Genomic DNA, 21,866 nt, shown 5'->3' with positions numbered 1-21,866 from the left:
GTCCACAGGGCATTACAATTTACAGTGTTGAAAGTCTTAGTCAGGTCAATAAACACCATATATAGTGGTACCTCGGTTTAAGTACACAATTGGTTCTGGAAGTCTGTACTTAATCTGAAGCGTACTTAACCTGAAGCGAACTTTCCCATGGAAAGTAATGGAAAGTGGATTAATACGTTCCAGACAGTCCACGGAGTACTTAAACTGAAGCGTACTTAAGCTGAAGCAAACTTTCCCATTGAAAGTAATGGAAAGTGGATTAATCCGTTCCAGATGGGTCCACGGAGTACTCAACCTGAAGTGTACTTAACCCGAAGTATGAATGTAATTGGTTCTGGAAGTCCGTACTTAACCTGAAGCGTACTTAATCTGAAGCGAACTTTCCCATTGAAAGTAATGGAAAGTGGACTAATCCATTCCAGATGGGTCCACGGAGAACTTAAACTGAAAGTACTCAAACCGAAGCATACTTAAACTTAAGGTATGACTGTACAAGGGTTGGTTTTGCCCTCTGCATTTTTCTTGAAGCTGTTGAGCGGTGAAAATCATGTCCACTGTCCCCCTAGAAGGCCGAAAACCATTTTGGGATTCAGGAAGGGTCACCTCGGATATTGTTACGAGACGGTTTGCTAAGATCCTTGCAAGAATTTTGCCAGCCGCAGCTAATAGAGAGATGCCTCGATAGTTTCCACAACCAGTTCTGTCACCTTTTTTTAAAAGAGATTGATAATTTTGGCATCTCTAAAGTCTGCTGGGATTTCTTCTCTTTCCCAGATTTTTTTTTATGAACTTGTGAAGTTGTTGTGTAAGTTCAATTCCACCCACTTTGAAGATTTCGGCATGTATCCCATCAGGCCCACTGGCTCCCCTCCCCCCCCAAATTTGGTTAATAGCTGTACACAACTCTCCCAGATTTGTAGATAGTGCAAGCTCATCTCTAACTTGTTTTTGCAGAATTTGAGAGAGGACCTCAGCAGCTACGGGGGAGTTGCGGTTAAGGAGATGTTGGTACTGTTCTTTCCAGCGCAGTGCAATAGCTTCTTTATCTTTTAGAAGTGTGATACCGTTTGCTGAGCGTAGGGGGCATATGCCATGATTTATTGGCCCATAGATGGTCTTTGTGGCTTTAAAGAAACTCTGTGCATCATGAGTGTCGGCTAAGTGCTGGATCTCTTGAGCTTTTTTCCCTGCCAGGTGTTTTTTAGTGCTCTGGTTCTTCTTTGAACCTCAGCCTTAGCGTTGGTATAGGTATTTTTTCTTAGTGGCACTGTTTCTATCTCTTTGCCAGATCTGAAAGGCCTTCCTTTTCTTGTCAAACATGTGTTCAATCTCACTGTCATTCTCATCAAACCAGCCCTGGTGTTTCTTGGTTTTGTATCCAATAGTTTGTTCACAGGCTGCAATAATGGATGTTTTTAGCTTGGTCCAGTGCTCCTCGATGTTATCAGGGAATTCTGAAAGCAGATGGTCCTTAAGAGTCATTTGGAAGCAATCCCGCTTAATGGGATCTTGAAGGGCTTGAGTGTTCATTTTGCGCCTTGGTTTCCTTCCTTGAAGCTTGCATTGAGATATAATCTTGATAGCCATCGTGGAGCATATTAGTTGGTGATCTGTCCAGCAGTCGTCAGCGCTCGTCATAGCCCTGGTAAGGAGCACATCATGGTGATCTTTAGCACGGACAATAACATAGTCTAAGAGGTGCCAGTGGTTTGACCGAGGATGCCTCCATGAAGTTTTAAATTTATTTTTCTGTCGAAAGAAAGAAATAAGGTTGTGCACTGCACATATCGTCAAAAGTAAGATTCCGTTCTGGTTGCTGTTGCCAACTCCTTCGTTCCTAATAGTCCCAGGCCACAGATCGAAATCTTGCCCAACTCTTGCATTAAAATCACCCAGGAGGATAATTTTCTCTTCCGTAGGCGTCTCTGATAGGACGGTATCCAACTGAGAGTAAAAATTTTCTTTAATGTCTTCATCAGCATCCAGTGTTGGTGCATAAGTAGTTATAATAGTAGCCTGTTGGGTTTTGGTGAGCTTTATTCGAAGGGTTGAGAGTCACTCATTAATGCCGGCCCGCAGACAGTCTGGGAATCAGCATGTTTTTACATGAGTGGAATGTGTGCTTTTATTTAAAATGCATCTCTAGGTTATTTGTGGGGCATAGGAATTCATTCATCCCCCCCCCCCAAAAAAATATATAGCCGGCCTCCCACAAGGTCTTAGGGACAGTGGACTGGCCCCCTGCTGAAAAAGTTTGCTGACCCCTTCCATAGGACTATGAGCTGTGCATATTCAGTACCAGTCACCACCACGCTGCTGCACTTGAACTCAAACCAAGGGGCCTCCATATATGAAAGAAATGAGTCCCTGCAGACTGAACTGCAAAGTCACAGCTGCACCCATGGTGGACATGCATGCAGCATTAGTGAAATGCCCTGAATGGAAGAGCTTTGCCTTTATAGTGAACAAAAGGTGGGGGGGGAGAAACTCAGCACTACACTGCCTTCTCCCCTCTTTTGTTCACTATAAAGGCAAATCTTAGAAAGCTGTTTATAGTATTGCCGACTCCAGAGGTTCAAAAAGAAAAAGAAATCAAAGTCCAAGAGAAATCTCTCTCTCTCTCTCTCTCTCTCTCTCTCTCTCTCTCTCTCTGTGTGTGTGTGTGTGTGTGTTTACTTTCCATGGTTTTGCTTTGTCCTGTATGGCTTTCCCACACTTTTCTCTGCAGGTCTGGGCTATTGTTTATGTTCATGCTTTATTTTAGTGTCTCTAGCACATTAGAGCTCTATGGAAGCACCAGCAATGGTCCTGTTTGTGATGAAATCAAGAGAACTGGCAAAATGTGGCATCAAGGCAGCAGAACATGACCTGGTGTCCCCCCCCCCCCGAGTCATTTGCCTGGACCATGGCCATAAGATAATCTTTCCTCCCATGTAAGCCTGAAATCCCTAGTCGGATAGTGGAGGTGGCATGCAGTCTCTATCTTTTTTTTCATTGATCCATTTATAATATATATGTCCTGTTTTTCCTCCATGGAGTTGAAGGCAGCATGCATGCCCCACCCCCATGTCATCCTCACAGTGCCCCTGGGTCATGGGGTGAGCTTCCCAGAGTGAGGAGAGGAAGTTGCATGCTCTTTCCAGAACTATTTTTGGCATTTCCCCCCCCCCCCACGGCACTGAATTGGGAGTTCTGGGAATCTGCTGTGAGGGGACTATTTAAGAGAGAAACTTAGCTGTCAGGACAATCAAGTGAGTGATATGTTTGATCAGAATGATGAAGAAGTGAAACACAGATCTCCCCACAGTAAGGGATCATCTCAGCAGCAGCCCAGACATTTCATTGAAGTTTAGGGGTTCGGGGATGAGGAATGAAGAGGGAAGCAGCATTTCCAAGGAAGCTTAGGAGTCCTTCCTCAATAAACAAGCGCCTAGTACAAGACTTAATACACTCTCTGCTTTTGGGGGCAATTACACTTAGAACATCTGTAAATTCTGTGGCTCCTTCCTAAGGGACCATAAATCTAAGGAGCCAATGGCATCTAGGATGATTAAAATCCCACCCCATTCACAGGACAGAGTGAGAATGCAATTATCTTTGGGAACGTCTCTGGTTAAATCCGGAGACACATGCAGTAGTTTCTTCACCTGTACACCGATTGGTTAAAAGCAGCTCATGCTGGATTTGCTATGAAGAAACAGAGGGGAAGTGGGTTTTTTTAAGAAGGTGATGGAGAGGGGAGGGAGGGAGAGTAGCGTAGCGTGAGAGTAAATTTGATTGGCTAGGGAGGGGGGGCATGAGCCGGAGAGAGTGCTGAGCAGGCATTCATGAGATACAGTAAAGAAAAGCGTCGCTCCTCCTGCCTCTCGCTTCAGATGCAGGAATGGACCAGGAGAGCTGGGACTGTGTTAGTAGCACAGGGAGAGCATGACTGGATTGGAATCTCTAAGGAGTGACAGCGCTGTGAATGAAGCACGGGTCGCTCTTTCTTCCTGCCGTGGGCTTCCTCTGTGCGAAGGGAAACGGGGAGATCATTTAAAGGGAACTGAGCATCTCTGGGCAAAGCAATGTGTCCAAGAGGAGCCGGGCACGGGAGCTGCTTGCCTTTTGGATAATCCCTCTTGTTCTTAGCCTCCGTTCCGTGCAGCATCCCTGGTTTTTGGTTTTTGAGAGGCAATGTGGAGTCAAGACTTTAAATGGCATTTGGGATAAAACAAAAACAAGATCACTTTTGTCTCTCTCTCTTTCTCTCTCTCTTTTTAAAAAAAAACCAAAGCAAAACAATTTGTTTGGGTATAGTATCTCTATCTTTTGCTTTTCTTTTCTTTTTTGATAGCAGGGGGAAGGGGGCAATTGTGACACCAAAGGGAATGCTTGCTGTGCAGGAGAGACTTCTCAACAAGTAAGCGCGCTGTTTCCTAACTCTTGGCTGAGCAGGCTTCTGTTAGCCAACTGGCTCCATTGACAGCACAATCTTTTTGGTTTTTGTTTGTTTTTTGACTTCCTTGTCAGGATGGTAGGCAAAAGAACAGCTGGCAGAAAACAATAGGGGGTGGGGAAACCAAATAAAGGAAACCACCTGCAACCTGCCCCCCCCCCACTTCCAGTAAAATAAACCTACAAATATCATTGTCAGTAATAATTGCGGAACACTTCTGACGTCACCATGCGCAGATCTAGCACGGATGAATCAACCTATCACAGGAGCCCTTCTTTGGACAGCAAGGATTACAGTTTTCCAAATGGCGCCTTCCGTCGCTATAGCAGCATGTATGGCGGCCAGTTTGGGGCCGCGAGCAACTCTTTTTTTGGATTCCATACCAACCCAGGCCCTAAGGCCACCAAGGCTAAGTACACATCTCCCAAGGGGAACAAGTATGTGGTCTTTTACTTGGATCTCTCCTTTATTTTTCTTCTAGAACTGAAGAGGTGCAGCATGGCTCACAACTGCCTGCAGTGCATTAAGTACCTCATGTTTGTGTTCAACCTCCTCTTCTGGGTGAGTATGTATGCAGGTGTGATCCCCCCTCCCTCTTCTGTTGCCTCTAAATTCTATAGACTTGCTTTCCTCCAGACTTCAGGGCAGTGTGTAATGGTAAAAGTGAAGAACTGGGTACTGTTGTGCACTTGATGCAGAATGAAGTGGTAGGCTGAGGTGGCAGCAGAAAACTGGACTGTTGCACTTCAGTCTTCAGGAGGAGGAGTTCCATAGATCAGTCCTGTAGAAAAGAATAAAACAAAGCGACTTCCTTTCTCCACTAACAGACCAGGGAGAAAGGTTTCACATATTTCTGTCTCTGATGTTTGAGTTTCTTGCATATTAGAGCCTTTTTTTTGTGAGGAGCATTCAAAAATATGGAACCTCCCTCCCCCACTTTCACCATGAAGTGGTACCGCCCAAAGTTCTGCCACTTCATTCTCTAATGTGCTGAAAGGCTCTCTCTCCTTCTTTCTAACTCTTAAGTTGCTTGGTGAGTTGTTACAGGGCCAAGAAAATAGAGATGTTTCCCATGTTCCCCTTTTCTGTGTTCTTTATCAATTTGGTTCAAATGTATGCATGTTTAGATACTGCTTTGGAGTCTGAGAATTCATTGTTTGCCCTTGTTCCACTTAAAGGTGTCTGCATGCTCAAACCTAAGTTCAGCTTGGTTTGCAGAGGGATTCTCTGTTGTAAAGGTGGTTCTTGTTATGATATTGTTGTTCTGTGACACAGAATTGTCTGGATAAATATGCACATCATAGGCGTGCACGTGATGAGGTGTCCACCTATGCCTGGCAGTGTCATCAATAACAGTGATACTGCAGCTGGAATAAAGTAGGTTAGCAGGCAAGCACTCAGCTTTCTGCACTGAGCAGAGACTTTGCATCACAGAAATACATTTGCTGGGAGAGCGCTGCACACCCTGATAGCAGCTTCCTGGCCCTGCTTTAAGCTGCCACGTTAACTTTTATTCCCAGGAGAGTATCTGAAGATGCAAATCTGATAGGAGTTTTGCTTTCCGAGGGAAGATTGTGTTGGTGCAAAATCATGAATGACCCAGATAAACTTTTCTTTTGGAGGGACATCAGAAGTTTTGCAGAAGCCGCTGGAATTGCCTTGCACTGTATTAACACAGCCTGACTGAAAGCAGCGTGATTCGGTTTGTTAACCGGCTTATGTGGCATGTTTGCTTGGGTGCCAATGGGCCAGCGTGTGGAGAGTGAAGTTCATTTTTATTTTTTTGCAGGTTGCAATGGCATATGATACTCCTATTGTGTGGTATCCTCATTTATGCTAGCAAAGTGCTAAGCAAAGATAAACTAATTCATGTAAACTAGCCCTCATCTCAATTAATCAGAATGTGGTTAAAGATATGGGGGGGGGGGAGAATGTAGGGGTCAGCAACTGGAAGTGCCTCACCCCAATCTGCAGTGAATTCTAAGTGGCACCACAGTTGCCCAGTCATGTTCCTTGTTTTCTCACTCCTCTTGCCATCAAAGAGGGGAATGAGGTTTGAGAAGAGGATGGGGAGATAGCGACAGCTCTGGCTTTCATGGGCGTGGGGAGGAGAGGAGAGGTGAGGGGTTGGATAGCCACTTAAAAATTAAGGCTGGGCTGGCTTCACCCACCACCCTACCTTTCTCAAAACACTCCCCTCTATTTCCCTGCTTCCCCCCCCCCCCCTGTTGCAGACCAAATATATGTATATTCAGCATTGGCTCAGTTCCAGAAGAGAGTTCTGAAACACAAGGAGGGGAACTCCATTTAAGCTCAGATAAGCTGAAAGAAAATATCAAATCCGACTAGTCTGTTTTCTAGTTCCTGATTCTCTCACACTGCTGGGATCCTAAATATCCCCTGGTGTTTATCCCAGCTTACCCCAAAGCTTCCTGACAAGTCAGGGACTGTGATTCTCTTGTCCCTTTAAGCCAACCGCTTCTCTAAGGCTTTTGTCCATTTCTGGTGGAGTTTCTTGCTCAGCCAGCCAGCTAAAATGTTATATGCAAAAGATAAACAAGAGGGCTGGCATGAATAGCCACCCTTAAGATGATGCACGGCAGAGCCTTAAAGGACATTCCCTGCAGGTTCTCTCCATTCATCCTGCACTGTAGTACATGCACATATATTTTTTAAAGGAATTACTGCTTGCAACGTGTGTGCACTTCCAATGGGATGACTGCAGAACATTTCCTTGGGATATTTCACAATGTAATTGCTGCTATGATCTTTCTGAACAAGCTCACTACAACCACCACCGTCTTTCTTGCATTCTTCCTTTTCTCAAGGTCTTGGTCAGTAGAGTGCAGGAGTTATGAGCTGTCTGTGTCCCAAGACTAGATCTGGAGAGCATACAATAAATTATTTATGATGCTAGTGTCCAATTGAGGAGCAGAAATTTTCATTATTCCATTTTTGTTTATCTGTAAACCTCTGGGGATTCTTTTTCTTAGCATAAAAAGGTTGGAACTATCAATTTTTTAAGAATCTAGAAATATCCTGTGTTCTTATATGCACCCCCGGTCAGTCATATTTTAACACATTCTTCCTGTTTCACCAAATACAACTCAAAACGCCACCACAAAATCACTTGTCCCCAATCAAGCACGCCTTCTATGCTAAAACAGAAGCAACATCTTCGGTCTATCAGGGCTGCTTCCCTGCCCCCCCACCACAATTCATGTTAAGTCGAAAGATACAGTGGAGAGCAAGAATGTAATACTTATACTTTCAGTCCCCCCCCCCCCATCATTTAAGGAAGAGGGTGCACCTCCCACTTTTCAGACAACAAGTGATTATTCCTCACTAGCCAGCTCACAGGTTTTGCTCAAGTGAGCAGCCATTGTTGTAAAATATGCATATTTAGAAGGCATGCATATCAAAGACACAAATCTTTTTTTAAATAAAATGTATATAATTGTATTGTATTGATATTGCTATGTTATTAATTGAATTTAGAACAGCAATTACCATGAATGCTCTTACTGTGTCCTGCAGTGCTGTGTGCATTGTAGCCACCATGGTGGTCCCAAATATGGTGGACTACAACTCCCATTGTCCCTGAATATTTGCCATGCTGGCTGGGGCTGATGGGAGCTGTAGTCCAGGACACCTTGGCAGGGGACTGATGGCTACCTCTGCTGTATGCAGTGCTGCTCCCAGTTAGAGTCAAGAACACTGAGATATATATAGATCAATGTTGGGACTCGTTCATGTTGACTGTAGCCAAGGGTGGACTTTGCACCTTGCTGAGCATCTCTTGATCTGATTCTGCTGGCTGTGAGATACCATCTAAGGGTCTAACGCTGGCCCTTCTCCAGAAATGGACACCTCAGGGGGGGAGAGCAAGAGCTGCTTGAGTGGCAGAAAGCACACAAGAAACGCAATGGGCAAGCAAGATGGGATCATCGGGGGGAGGACAGAGGACAGAGACATTTGGGTGTCAAAATATGTTAAAAAGGGGGAGGGATGAAGGAGGAAGGAATATATTCTGTATTAGGATGGATAAGAAGGTTTGAAAACTGGATTGCTGACTCTGGACATTGCTGGAATTGAAGGGAATAGCCGTGAACGAGGGAGGAGGAGGAAAAATTGAGAATAAAGGTTAAATTAAAGATTGGGAAAGTAAAAAGGAATTAAAATATAAGGAAGTCCTTGGAAGGAAATTGAGGCAAGGGAGGGAAATTGTTTTAAGTTAGTTAAAATTAGGATGTAATAGTAATTGGACACATTAGAAAATTAGTTTGGGCAAGAAGATTTGGGATGGTTGGGTGTCTCCCCCCTCTTGTTGGTCTCCCTCGGGCTGGGAGCTTCTGGTGGCAGGGGGGCTTCAGGGCTGGGGGGGGCAGAGGGAGGGGAGGGACTCAATTGGATAAAGAATCATCCCCTTGCCTCCTTTTGCCCTCCGGGACTCTTCGTGGCAGGGGGAGTCCTGGAGGATGGGGGAGGGAGGGCGTGAGAAATGGGAATAAAAGAGAAGTTAATAAAGATTTTGGATGGTATATGAATATATGATTGGAAGGTTGGAAATAGAATGAGGATAATGATAAGAAAACTGTTAAATGAGATTTAAAATGAAAATCAGATAGGGGGGAGATCGGGGAAGCCTACATAGAAACAATGTTTATGGAAAATGGTTAGTAATTTTTATTATTATTTTTTTTTCCTGTACTTTTTCTTCTTCTTTTTTTCTTTTTCTAGTTTTTGTTTTTCATTTTTTTTTAAGGGGGGATTAAGTGTGGATAGATGATGGGATGGATACTCACTTTCATCTCTCCTGCCAACCTGGAGTCTCTTGGTGGCAGAGGGGGGTTCCGGGAGTGGGGGGGAGGGGTGGGTAGAAATTCAATCACAAATTGAACCACTGTCGACTGCCCGCTTTTCGGGGGATCCTCTTGTGGGAGGGGAGGGCCCGTGGAGGGGGGACAGAAGTAGGTGGAAAATTGGTTATGTATTTTTATGTATGTTCTCTTTATTATGCAAAATCAATAAAATATTAAAAAAACAAAAAACAAAGATGTGGAACCAATTGCTGTCCAGATGTTGCTGAACTACAGTTCCCATCATCTCTGAAGATGGCCGTGCTGCTTCAAGCTGATGGGAGGTATCCAACAACATCTGGATAACCACAAGTTTCCTATCCAATTCTAATTGTTCATTTGGTGTGAAGCTACAGGACACAGGGAAATGTGACGACAGGCATGGAGAGGTGTGTGTCTGTCCTAAAACTGCTGAAATTGTGTGAGAGAAGAGCCAGGTACAGATAAATCCCATTTTATCTCACGAGGTGTGTGTGTGTGTGTGTGTGTGTGTGTGTGTGTGTGTGTGTGTGTATGTGCCACCCTCCCTGAGCTACAGCTCTCCTCAGGCTCTTTGCCTGTGAGGGGAGAAGAGCCACTCTCCCAGCACTTGAGGGTTGAGCAGGCAGGGGAAGAACCGCACATGGTTTTTGAAAGTAGTGGACAGGGAGTGAATGGCTTCCAGCACCCAAAGGCTGCTCTTTGCAGCTTGTTCTTTTTCTCGTCCAAGCCGGCAAGCTGCTGCTGGTATTTGCTGCTACTGTACTTTCATTAGCTGCCACCTCCATAGGAGTGCTCCTATCAGAACACCAAGTCTAAAAGCAAGAAAAAAATATGCAGCTGTGGTTATTTCCATTGGAGATAGACACCATTGCTGCCAGGAAAGAACTGATGATGGGTAGGGGCATGGAAAGGGTAGCAGCAAAAATGATAATCTGATCCACCCACAGGGGAAAGTAATGCACCTGCTGTTCCAGATGAAGTAATTTGGAGTAATCCCCCCGCCCCATTTTTTTTTACTGGATTATCCCTTGATTGGGAAAATTTATAGGGGAAAACCAGAAGGGTACCTTATGTTTTGTGGGGAACATCATGTGGATGATGCAAATTAAATGGGAATGCAAACAACTGCAACTACATGTTAAACATCTGGCATGGATAAGCCCTTATAATATGTGCATATCATATACACACCATAGGGCAATGCGACAATCAGAATTTGGCAGGATGAATTGTTTTGTTGTTGAAGTGCACTGCATTGCAGGATTTGTAGTGTTCATATTGTGGAGCTAATTAATTGCTGTGCATCTTTTTTGTGTATATGTGCACATTTTAGAGATGCATGTGATTTATAGGCTCTTTTGAATTTTGGAGCAAGGGAGCTACAGAGCTATCCGTTTGTGGACACACAGTATCAGTGCTAGGATGTAGGCAGCTGAAGAAGAGCTAGATAGAGTGACATCAGGTTGCTCCAGCAACAGGTGGTGAGAAGGTTGACACAGTCTTGCTGACTATCATGCTCACACTTGCTAAAGGTGACAAAAAAGTAATAGACATGCAAGTGCAAGATCAGTGATATAGTGTTTTTCTGGTTTTAGGGGCAGGCAAATATTTTGCATCAGAGCCATGTCTAACTTGAACACTGCTGTCCCTTACGATTCTGAGTTTAACAGCCACACAGTTTAAGATCCTACCAGGCTCCTCAGGACAGAATCAAAGAAAAGTGCTATTGATCTTGTATAGCACCACCTGCTGTGCATTTAAGGGTTGTGGTGGATAATAGGCTTTCAGCCCATATGCCTTCAACTTAAATCACCATCATTCCATTCCGTGTGCGTGTGTGTGTTCACCCTGGCTCCCTCTGCCTGCTGTCTCCCCGTAAAACATGTTTATTGTGGAAAAGGGTTTATCATTACAATAACATGTTGCCCACTAATGCATTAACCCCACAAACATTTACATTTTAAGCAATATAAAATGTTTAACTTATGGAACCCTAGAATTCAATGCTGCTGTTTCTCTAGTTCCGAGGAAGAAAAACATATCAGTTTTAGTCACTTAATTCAATAAACAGGACTGACAAGTTGTCGACATTGAAGCACAGTATCAATAAATAATTTGCTGCAGAATCTGGAGGAAGTTAATACACTATATGTTTCCTAAATGCAATCAAACAATTCCAGCAGATACCAGCTACAGTCATACTTCGGGTTGCGAACACTGCGGGTTGTGCGTTTTTGGGTTACGAACCGAGCCGAACCCGGAAGTACCGGAACGGGTTACTTCTGGGTTTCGGTGCTCGCACATGCACAGAAACGCAAAATGATGTTATGCGCAGAAGCGCCGAATTGCATTGTGCACGTGCACAGACGCAGCGCTGTGGGTTGCAAACATGCCTCCTGCACGGATCACGTTCGCAACCCAAGGTATGACTGTAGAAAGTATCTGGGCAAATATGCATTTTGTCACACTATAAATAGAGCCCGTGATGGGGTGGAGCTATAGAGATGAGGAAGGCTTCTTAGGAAGCAGGTTTAACAACCACCCCCGTAGTTCCTTGAAGGCATCCCTATGCTTCCTTCCACATCTATGCTTATGAGGAATCCTGTTGTAGTGAGGTCAAAGTCTGCTATCAACACCCAGCGCTGCTCAATCTCCACTTCAGAGGGATCCCACAATAAGGGGAGGTGGGGTGCGATATGTGTTTGAATACAGAGTGCTAAGACATTTGGTGCGCCTCTTTTGTTAATTACAGGGGTCCCTGTGGAAGCATATTTTACATGGGTAGGTAAGGGAGTGAGCATCTTGTCTAATTGTACTAGGCAGTGGCCTTTACATTATTAAATGCGGAATTACGGCCTAAGTACATTCCCACCCATCACAATGACACAAGATACTTGCTTCCCTGCCCTAGCTCTTAGAGGATACTGATTTGTGTCACTCTGGATTATTATTTCTGTTGGCAATTGAAGTAATTGAAGGGAAAATATAACGTTTCCTTCCTAAATAATTTGCACAAACTACGTGGGACTTGGTCCAGGTGAAAACACTCAATCAGTTCTGCCCCATGTGAGTAGAGCTCACATGTAGATAACAGTGCCTTAATCAATGCCACTTGTCTAGTCTACGTTACTTCTGTCTTAGAGAGCAAGCAGAATGAATAGGAGGTTGTGGGGGATTTTGCCCTTTGCATCTCTTAAGATGGCAAGCCAGTCTGCTGCCCTTATTAGGATTTGTGTTGAAATGCCACAGCCGAGCTCCTTAATCTCTGGAAGAGGAAAAGCCTCCAAAAGTAGAGGCACTCCAATGTGTGCTTAACTGTAGGGGCAGTTTAATCCTAAAACCGATAACTGGTTGGCTGCTGAATGGATAAAGAATTCAGTCCTCAATGTGCTCCCTGACCTCCCCCTGAACGTAGCCACTGGGTGGTGATAGTGAGACATTACTTGGCTCCTGAGAGACCTCAAGTGGGAAGGGAACTGTTCAAAATTAAATCAGAGAGGTTTCAGCACAGCACCTGCTGCTATGTGTTTCATATAGTTCACTGTGCATGAGCAAAGATTTGTTTGTGCTGCTTTTCGGCCTGTGACAGAGAGCAGCTAAGCTGGATAGAAATTCTACTCAGTAGAATCTACTGGCACAATTGCAAACAGTGCTGTAAACTATTATACATGTTGTAAGGCAAGACGTTAAATAAAAAGGAAACCTCTACTGAATGGTAAGGCTTCCAGATCTCATCAGGGATTTATTTCTGTAAAAATTATAGTAATTACAGTGGTACCTCGCAAGACGAATGCTTCGTGCAGCGAAAAACTCGCTAGACGAAAGCCTCTAGTGATTCCTTGTTGCCTCACAAGACGAAGCTTTCTATGGCTGCCGTTTGTTTCCACAAGACGAAAATCTCGCTAGATGAAGCGACCCGCGGAACGAATTATTTTCGTCTTGCGAGGTTACTGTATTTCAAAATTTGCATTTATAAATAGAGAATCATAGAACTGTATATAAACTAGCATATGCACATTTTGTGTCAATCTGTGTCCTTTCTTAGTAATAATCAGACTATCAGTTTGTAAAATGTATTCAATGGTGGGGTGGTATTCCTCTGTCCTCTATATAATTTGTTCCACAGCAGTAGATGGCACTGTGAACTGAGCCAATGGCACAAAGGCATTTCCAAGCCTGCGTCTGAAAAGCAGACAGTCTTTTTTCTTCTTCTTCAGTGGTTGACAACTCAGGCTAAATAAGGCCACAGTTCTAAAATGAGCCAACATGGTTTTATCCTAGGAGTGTGTAGGAAGGAAGGATCACTTGGAAGAAGAAGAAGAAGAAAGATGTCATAATGTTATTTTAAACTGCACATAAGAGATAAAGCTGAAAATGGCTTCAGGCTGATCCATAGCACGAAACCTATTTGCATAGTTGGCTAAATCAAATATCCTAATTTAGGAGCGAGAGGTGAAAAATACTGGCATTTTCTGAAAAGGCACTTACCGTTTCTGAAAACTCTCCTACTACACTCTCTGCTGAGATAAAAATTATCGTTTATTTTTAAAGTGTTCCATCTGCCAGAAAAATGGTAATATACTTTATATTTAGATGAACAGGTGAAAGACGTGCAGCCAGGTAATCTGATGTGACACCCGCCCTCCAGCTGAGGGACCATGTTTGCTACCCTCTGGTGTTTTTCTTACAGGTGTACAGTACTTAGTTCGGAAACACCTGGTTGGCCCTTGCCCAGGTGGAGAGACAGTGTGCTGTGGAAACAGTGATTTAGAATAACAGTCTAGTTACTTTTTCCAATGTAAAAGCCGTTTTCTGTAAAGAGGACATTCTTTTTTCATATCTCCCTACTGGAGTTTCGTTAATGGATGAACTGCTGAATGCAAATTCAATAAATAAGCAACTGCCTGTGAAAAATGCTGCTGTGGCATTTGCAAGAATATGGCACATTTTCAAGGTCTGTTGCTTTTGAAGGATCTGACCCTAATTTCACGAAAACCTTTGGGGAAAAGTACTGAGCTCACAACCACGAGCCAGTAAATGTGGGGGGCAGCAGGGAGAGAGGACAAGCAGGCTGGAGAGGAAAGCATATGTAGATCTGGTCTGGTAGAAGTCCTCAGCCTGAGGTTGTAGGTCAGAGGTAGAACACCTGTTCATGCAGACGGCCCCAGTTCTATCCCTGGTGTCTCCAGTTCTAAAGGATCAGGTAGCAGGTGATCCAAAAGACTTCTTCCTGAGACCCCGGAGAGCTGCTGCCAGATGGATCAGGCAATACTGGGCCAGATGTACAAATAGTATCACCTGGCAGAAGGCAGCATCCTCTGTGTGCAAATATGAAGACCCATTACTGCATTCAAGCAGATTGGATTCTGTGAAAAGAGCTGTGATGTTTCTCCATATGCGTTAACAATATGTGCAGCTAGGAAAAAGCTGGGTACCTCTTTGGATTGTTAAAAATAGGCTCTGGCCTGATTCACCTTTAAGATGGTTGAAGTACACAGGAGCATAGGGAACTGCCTTACACTGAGTCAGACCATGGGTCGATGTAGCTCAGTATTATCTGCACTGACTGGCAGCAGCTCTCTAGGATTTCAGGCAGGGTTCTCTCCCAGCTCTACCTGGAGATGTTGGGGATTGAACCAAGAACCTTGTATGTGCAATACGGATGCTCTACCACTGAGCTACAGCCCTTCCCCTAGTAACTGGGAGCCAGCTTGCAAGATTAAGCATCCTTGCCCTCACCACACTCCTCTTGCACCAGACTTCCCCCTGCCTACTCTGTGCATTTTGTACCACCACCACCTTTATTTTTTTAAATATATCTACAGTTCTTTTATTCAGGTGAGAAGTCAACTCGATACTCTCTTAAAATAACCAAAGGTGCAGATTCTCGACATGAGTTTAGGAACAGACCCTAGTTGACAGTGATACACATTATGCCCAACCTAGATAAGTTGGACAGGGGAAGGTTGTGCATGAGAGGAGGTTGGAAGGGGGAAATTGCACGACCCCACAAAATGCCTCGGCCTGTGTTTCAGCATCAACTTTGGAGCTGGCCTGTGATAAGTGCCATCCTCATTTTGTTGTAGTGGTTGCAGAAGGAGCTAAAACAAGAACAGAACAGAACACGCACACATATGCAGCTCACTGGGCACAAACCTTTCAAACTGAAAAGCCACTGAGTTTAATGAGAGAGTTAGTTAAGCACATACTTATTTGCTACTGAAATCAACGGGACTTGTTCATACTTCAAAATGTACTTACTTGGAGGCCAAACCAGACATGAATATGGGAGCAGAGGTGGGGGAGAAATTGGGCCCAGTTTCCATTTAGAGTTGAGCTTTGCTAATTTGTGCTTTCCAAAACAATACCTGAACTGAAACCCAGCCATCTGTTGAATTTTTGCACCTCTCCAAATTTTTGAGTGCAGTTCTCCAGCTAAGGAATGTATTCAAAAATGCACATAGTTGGGTAAAGTGTGCATAAACATGTGTATATTTGTGAAGCTAGCATACAGAAAATATTAGATAAGGAGAAATTGCTTTTCAAAACTGTGCATACACGTGTACATATTGGGGAAAATACACACGAAAATGCTGCTTAATTTTCAGGTGGGCATTTTTAGTAAGCAATTTCAAAAACTGATATGGGATGTGGAGAACTGAACCTAACGGTACACATGCTGTTCTATGGGTTCTCCTGACCCCTGCAGAGCAAATTGGGGGGCATGGGAGGAAACAAGGAGAGGAAAGCCCTATTGCCCAAGTGCAAGCGGAAGCTCCTTTGCAGGGCTTCCCCTGATGGAATTCATTAAGTGCATCTCACGCTGAGCGTGGAAAATGAGAAATCAAAATCTATGTATTCACCCATCCCTTTATGGGAGATGCATGTCCAGGATTCCCTGCCCTTTTTGAGTAAAGGAAAGTATAGATTGGGTTGGGAAAGTGGCACTGTGGGGAGGATTATTATTATTATTATTATTATTATTTATACCCCGCCCATCTGGCTGAGTTTTCCCCACCACTCTGGGCGGCTTCCAACAAATACCAAAATACATTAAAATATCACAGATTAAAAACTTCCCTAAACAGGGCTGCCTTTAGGTGTTTTCTAAATGTCAGGTAGCTGTTTATCTCCTTGACCTCCGATGGGAGGGCGTTCCACAGGGCGGGCGCCACTACCGAAAAGGCCCTCTGCCTGGTTCCCTGTAGCTTTGCTTCTCGCAGTGAGGGAACCGCCAGAAGGCCCTCGGAGCTGGATCTTAGTGTCCGGGCTAAACGATGGGGGTGGAGACGCTCCTTCAGGCATACAGGACCGAGGCTGTTTAGAGCTTTAAAGGTCAGCACCAACACTTTGAATTGTGCTCGGAAACGTACTGGGAGCCAGTATAGGTCTCTTAGGACCGGTGTTATGTGGTCTCGGCGGCCACTCCCAGTCACCAGTCTGGCTGCCGCATTCTGGATTAATTGCAGTTTCCGGGTCACCTTCAAAGGTAGCCCCACATAGAGCGCATTGCAGTAGTCCAAGCGGAAGATAACTAGAGCATGCACCACTCTGGTGAGACAGTCTGCGGGCAGGTAGGGTCTCAGCCTGCGTACCAGATGGAGCTGATAGACAGCCGCCCTGGACACAGAATTAACCTGTGGCTCCATGGACAGCAGTGAGTCCAAAATGACTCCCAGGCTGTGCACCTGGTCCTTCAGGGGCACAGTGACCCCATTCAGGACCAGGGAGTCCCCCACACCCCCCCGCCCCCTGTCCCCCCAAAACAGTACTTCTGTCTTGTCAGGATTCAACCTCAATCTGTTAGCCACCATCCATCCTCCAACCACCTCCAGGCACTCACACAGGACCTTCACCACCTTCACTGGTTCTGATTTAAAAGAGAGATAGAGTTTGGTGTCATCCGCATACTGATGAACACCCAGCCCATACCCCCTTATGATCTCTCCCAGCGGCTTCATATAGATGTTAAAAAGCATGGGGGAGAGGACGGAACCCTGAGGCACCCCACAAGTGAGTGCCCAGGGGTCTGAACACTCATCCCCCCACCACCACTTTCTGAACACGGCCCAAGGGGAAGGAGCGGAACCACTTCCCCCATTTAATTACATGTCTCCAGTGCTGCTTTTTGCCATGTGGTGGGGAGAAATCACTTAGTATCTGTATAATGAAGTCCTGAATAAGAGGTTCTGAAACTCAAGTTTGAAATCGATATTGCACTGATTGCATAACCTTACTAGGTAGTACATATTCCGAAAATGTGAAAAGAAAGGGATATGTTTTGTGTAATGGTTTGAAAACAATGTTCTATCCATTCTGTTAATGTAGGAGTATTAGATTAGGAGCAGGAGTTGAAAGAACTGCACAAAATGCATTCATGAAATGATTCAATTAAAAAACGATAACATTTCCTGATGCTAAAGTATAGCCAGCTTATGTTTAGAACTTTCTGTCATGAGCATTCTTAGGTCAATGGATTCTCCTACTGAATTGCTGCTTTCTCCGGAGCTGGAGTTCAAAACAGCAAGCTGCATCTAAAGCCACTGGGGAACATGCCAATGTTTTAAAAAATTCATTTTTATTCATCATCTAATTAAAAGAAAGAACCACACCATGAAAGAATCACATTTCTGTTAATAACATCACTTGTGTATTAAAGTGCAATGCTCCCTTTTACACATGACTGTATTATTGGCCGTTCTCATACTGGACTGACAAATGCACAAACCCTATTGCAGCTGCTTCCCACTCCTTATAGAGGAAGTGTTGTACTTGGGACACCAAAGCAATGGGCAAACGCTGCCTCTTACCTCTCGCACTGGGTCACCCCGCATCAATTGGAAGGGATGCTCGGGTGTGCAAGATGCATCTCTGTGAGATGCTATGTAGCTCCAACAGATACCCTAAAATCTTGTTACAATGATGCCCATTTCATCAGTTACAGAATACAGCCATATCTTGGAAGTCTTAACAGAAACCATTCCGGAAGACCGTTCAACTTCCAAAACGTTCGAAAACCAAAGCACGGGTTCTGATTGGCTGCAGGAAGCTCCTGCAGCCAATCAGAAGCCGTAGAAGCCCCGTCAGACGCTCGGCTTCCAAAAATAGTTCACAAACCAGAACAGTCACTTCTAGGTTTGTGGCGTTCGGGAGCCAAAACGCTCAAGAAGTAAGATGTTCGAAAACCAAGGTACGACTGTATGCAAAATCCAGCCAAAACGTTAAGCCAAAACACATTTCTGTTTGAAGAAAGTCCCATTGAAACCAGCGGAACTTGCTTCCAAAAAAGCATTCTTAGGACTGTGCTAATTGCGTTGTGTGACGGAAAGTTGAACATTTGTTTAACTCCTCCCATAGCTGTTTGTGCAAAGTGTGCAAGTTAAAAAGGCTGAACCTTGTTATGAAAATCACACTTGCAGAGTATAAAGACACAATTGTGGAGGTATTGTGTAGAGTGAAGATCTTCTTTAAACTAAATTTGATCAGGCGCTTGCTTTATAGTGGGGTTCTTATATGTCATTTTGAGGTAGGTGCCCACTCATGTTTATTTATCACAAGGTGGTGGGGTGTAAAGTAGCCTTGGTGGCCCCTTATCCCTTGCAAAGTGCTTGATTTTCACTGGGTTTTTAACCCTTTCCCAACTAGTTGTGCTTTGACTGAACCCCTCATTTCAGCTGCTTTTTTTAGCCTTGCTAGTGTTTTTGACTATTCTTTACATCACAAACAGGAGCGTGGAACCATGCGTGGGATAAAAGCTGCTGTGGAGGAGTTTCTAGGGGAAATGGCTGCCTGTGAAAGGGTTAAACACTCCTCTCCCCTCCAATCTTTCTCTGTTCCAAATCACCTCTTCCCAAAGGCACTTTGCAGCAGTGGAGGAACATGTCCGAGGTGTAAGATGCAGTGAGTGCTGACTTAGAAACAAGTTGCTAAGACTGCATATGTGCCACTAAATACTCAAGCTGCTTAAGAGGAGAGAATTGCCATTATGATTAGATGTCTACCTGCAAGATGTAGTTTTCTCCATCCGGGATAAATTTGACACTGTCAGACAAAATTCCTTTTAGTATTCCATTCTTTCTGTAATGACTATAAAGACAAGAGAGGGAGAGAGAATAATCTCTCGCATGGTGGGAGACAGTTATTACAACACTGTGACACACTCCTGCCTAATGCAGTTTCTCACCTGTGAAATGACAAGCTCTAATGCTCTGACAGACCTAGCATTTTGGAGAAATGAGAGAGGTCAGCATTATGGAGATATGGTGGGCAAATTTTCTAAACTGCAAGCAGCATTTAGTAGGTAGGGTGAAGAAAACTCATCCTTACACGTACTAATAGGAAACTCAGGCGCCATGTAGCTGATAAGGGGCTAGGAGGTAAGATACTGGCATCCTCTGGGAAACCCCAAGAGTATGGGAGGGAACCCTTAAATGGACAACTCCCCTCCCCCCAATAATTCAGAAAAAACTCTGAGCATGCTGAGTGGCAACAAAATGTTGAGTATCTGGAACTGGGAAACTAGATGGGGTGGGGAATGGAATAGGGTATTTGGAAAGATATGAGCAATAAGCCTTTCTGCTTTCTAAGGAAGGCAACCATTAAGGAAAATAAAATATTCTGGCTACTATGTCTATGAAAATAAATCCTACCTGCGCCTCTCCTTCTCCCAATAAATTTGGGATGTTTTGGCTATGATTTTTTTTATTCTTAATTAAATTTTCCATTTCCTCCCCCCCAAATTACATTATAACATATATCATAACATAATTCACCAGTCCCAAATTGTCCCCAACCCCCACGGGACTTCCCTCAACCTCATTTTCTAGTTTGTTTTCACACATTATCAAATCCTGCTTATTTCCTTTCCATTCATTTGTTTATATTTAATCTTATACCGGTAATTTATATAAATTTTGTTATTTGTAAATGTTTACTCAAAACCTGCTAATGAGTCCAATTCTTTGCATTTTTTCTGTAGATAAGCCAAAAATGGTTCCCAATATTATTTAAAGGATTTTTTTGTCCTTATTTCGTAGTCTGTCAGTTAGTTTTGCCATTTCAGCATATTCTGTAAGTTTTTCTTGCCTTTCTTCTTTCATTGGTATTTTATCGCTTTTCCATCTTTTTGCCAATAACATCCTTGCCACAGTTGTAGCATACATAAAAATTCCACGTTTTCCCTTGGCCTAAAATTCCTAACGAAAAACCTTCTGGGGTTTTAAAAAAGGTTATCTTAAACATTTTTTTTATTTCATTATATATCATTTCCCAATAATTCTTAACTATTTTACAATTCCACCACAGATTAAAGAAGGTACCTTCCGCAAACAAGACATGATTGCTTGTGGTGATGGCCGTGGACTGGGATGGCTTTAAAAGAGGGTGGCTATGTTCTCCTTCCACTGTCAAAGACAGTATGCTTCTGATGCTAGTTGCTGGGAACCTCAAGAGGCAAGAATTCTGTTGCACACAGATTCTGCTTTTGGACTCCCCATAGGCATCTGGTTGGCCCCTGTGAGACTAGGATGCAACACTAGGAGGGCCTTGTAATGTTCCTATGTATTCTGACCATAACAATCAAGGTATGGACTCCTTGCTTTGGTCAGAACTTGTTGCTTGCTCCTATTGCTACTTTGACCGTGTGTGTGTCCTTCAAAATTAACATTCAACGTTCTTGATCAACACTGATACCCAATTTTATAGGAGAGTTACAGTGAATATGACACATTGTACTACATAACTAAGAGTTTAATCTCTCTATCAAGAGGATCTGGGTGAGCAGTATAAACAGCTCCCTCATTTTATTTGACCACGTTCACAGAATTAGAAAGTGATTTTCCATTTTGGGAATTAAATAGCTCTCATTTTATTTAGAATTTGGAATTTGAAAGGGTCTCTATATTTTCAGAGTCCATTACTGGTGGGAGTGGGAAGGCGAGGTGGGTTTGGGAAACAGTATTTTTTTCTCCTCGTGCCAGGGTTGGTTAGCGTCAACTGGTGAAGCATGTTACATGGTTCACAGGTGCCTGTTAAAATCCTGTGAACTTCCACTTGCCAGCTATGATCACTGCAGAGGCAGCAGAATCTTTTATAAGGCTTGGGAACCAGAAAGCATATAATCAGAGCACCGGTTTTTTATTATGCTTTTAAAATCTAATGTTTTCTAAAGCACTCTCCTGAGGGACATATTTATGACTTGAACCTTGAGAGTTAGTGATTGCGGTACCTCTTGATTACCCAATTGGAACAGAAAAGTTTTGTAGCAAGGAGGCTCTTGTTAAATATTATAACATCCCTGAAATCATTTCTTGAATCAAAGCACCAGGGATCCCTAGTGCTAGCCAGTTTTTTCTGGTTCCATTACGCCAACTCACTCCATCTTCAAAGATTGCTTTGTAAATAGATTGCTTAGAAGAGTGGAATTCCTGGTCTTGGGGATTCCCAAGAAGGCAGCAAAATTTGGTTAGCATCTGTCCATCACAGAACTCCCCCAAAGTCAGCAACACCAGCAGTGTCAAAAAGACAGTCCAGGGTCTTTATGAAGGTGAGGTAACTGCTTCCAGACATCCAACCCCTTTCAGGTTTCC

General features: G+C 43.8%; 1 protein-coding gene across 4 annotated transcripts in view; it reads left to right on the top strand.

The window, feature by feature from the left end:
- Window positions 1–21,866, top strand: part of TSPAN4 (tetraspanin 4) — a 522,690-nt gene that overhangs the window by 301,943 nt on the left and 198,881 nt on the right. For 3 of the 4 annotated variants that reach the window (XM_035121894.2, XM_035121932.2, XM_035121904.2), the window contains one exon: window positions 4,920–4,999. In XM_035121894.2, the coding sequence (XP_034977785.1) occupies window positions 4,937–4,999 (63 nt within the window). In that variant the 5' untranslated portion in view covers window positions 4,920–4,936. Of the gene's footprint in view, window positions 1–3,758; window positions 5,000–21,866 lie in introns of those variants that run through there. The other variant, XM_035121885.2, reaches the window with a different exon arrangement.

This window comes from Zootoca vivipara, chromosome 1 (genome assembly GCF_963506605.1).
Source record: "Zootoca vivipara chromosome 1, rZooViv1.1, whole genome shotgun sequence".
Classification (NCBI taxonomy): Eukaryota; Metazoa; Chordata; class Lepidosauria; order Squamata; family Lacertidae; genus Zootoca; species Zootoca vivipara.
This window is presented reverse-complemented; position numbering and strand designations above follow the sequence as displayed.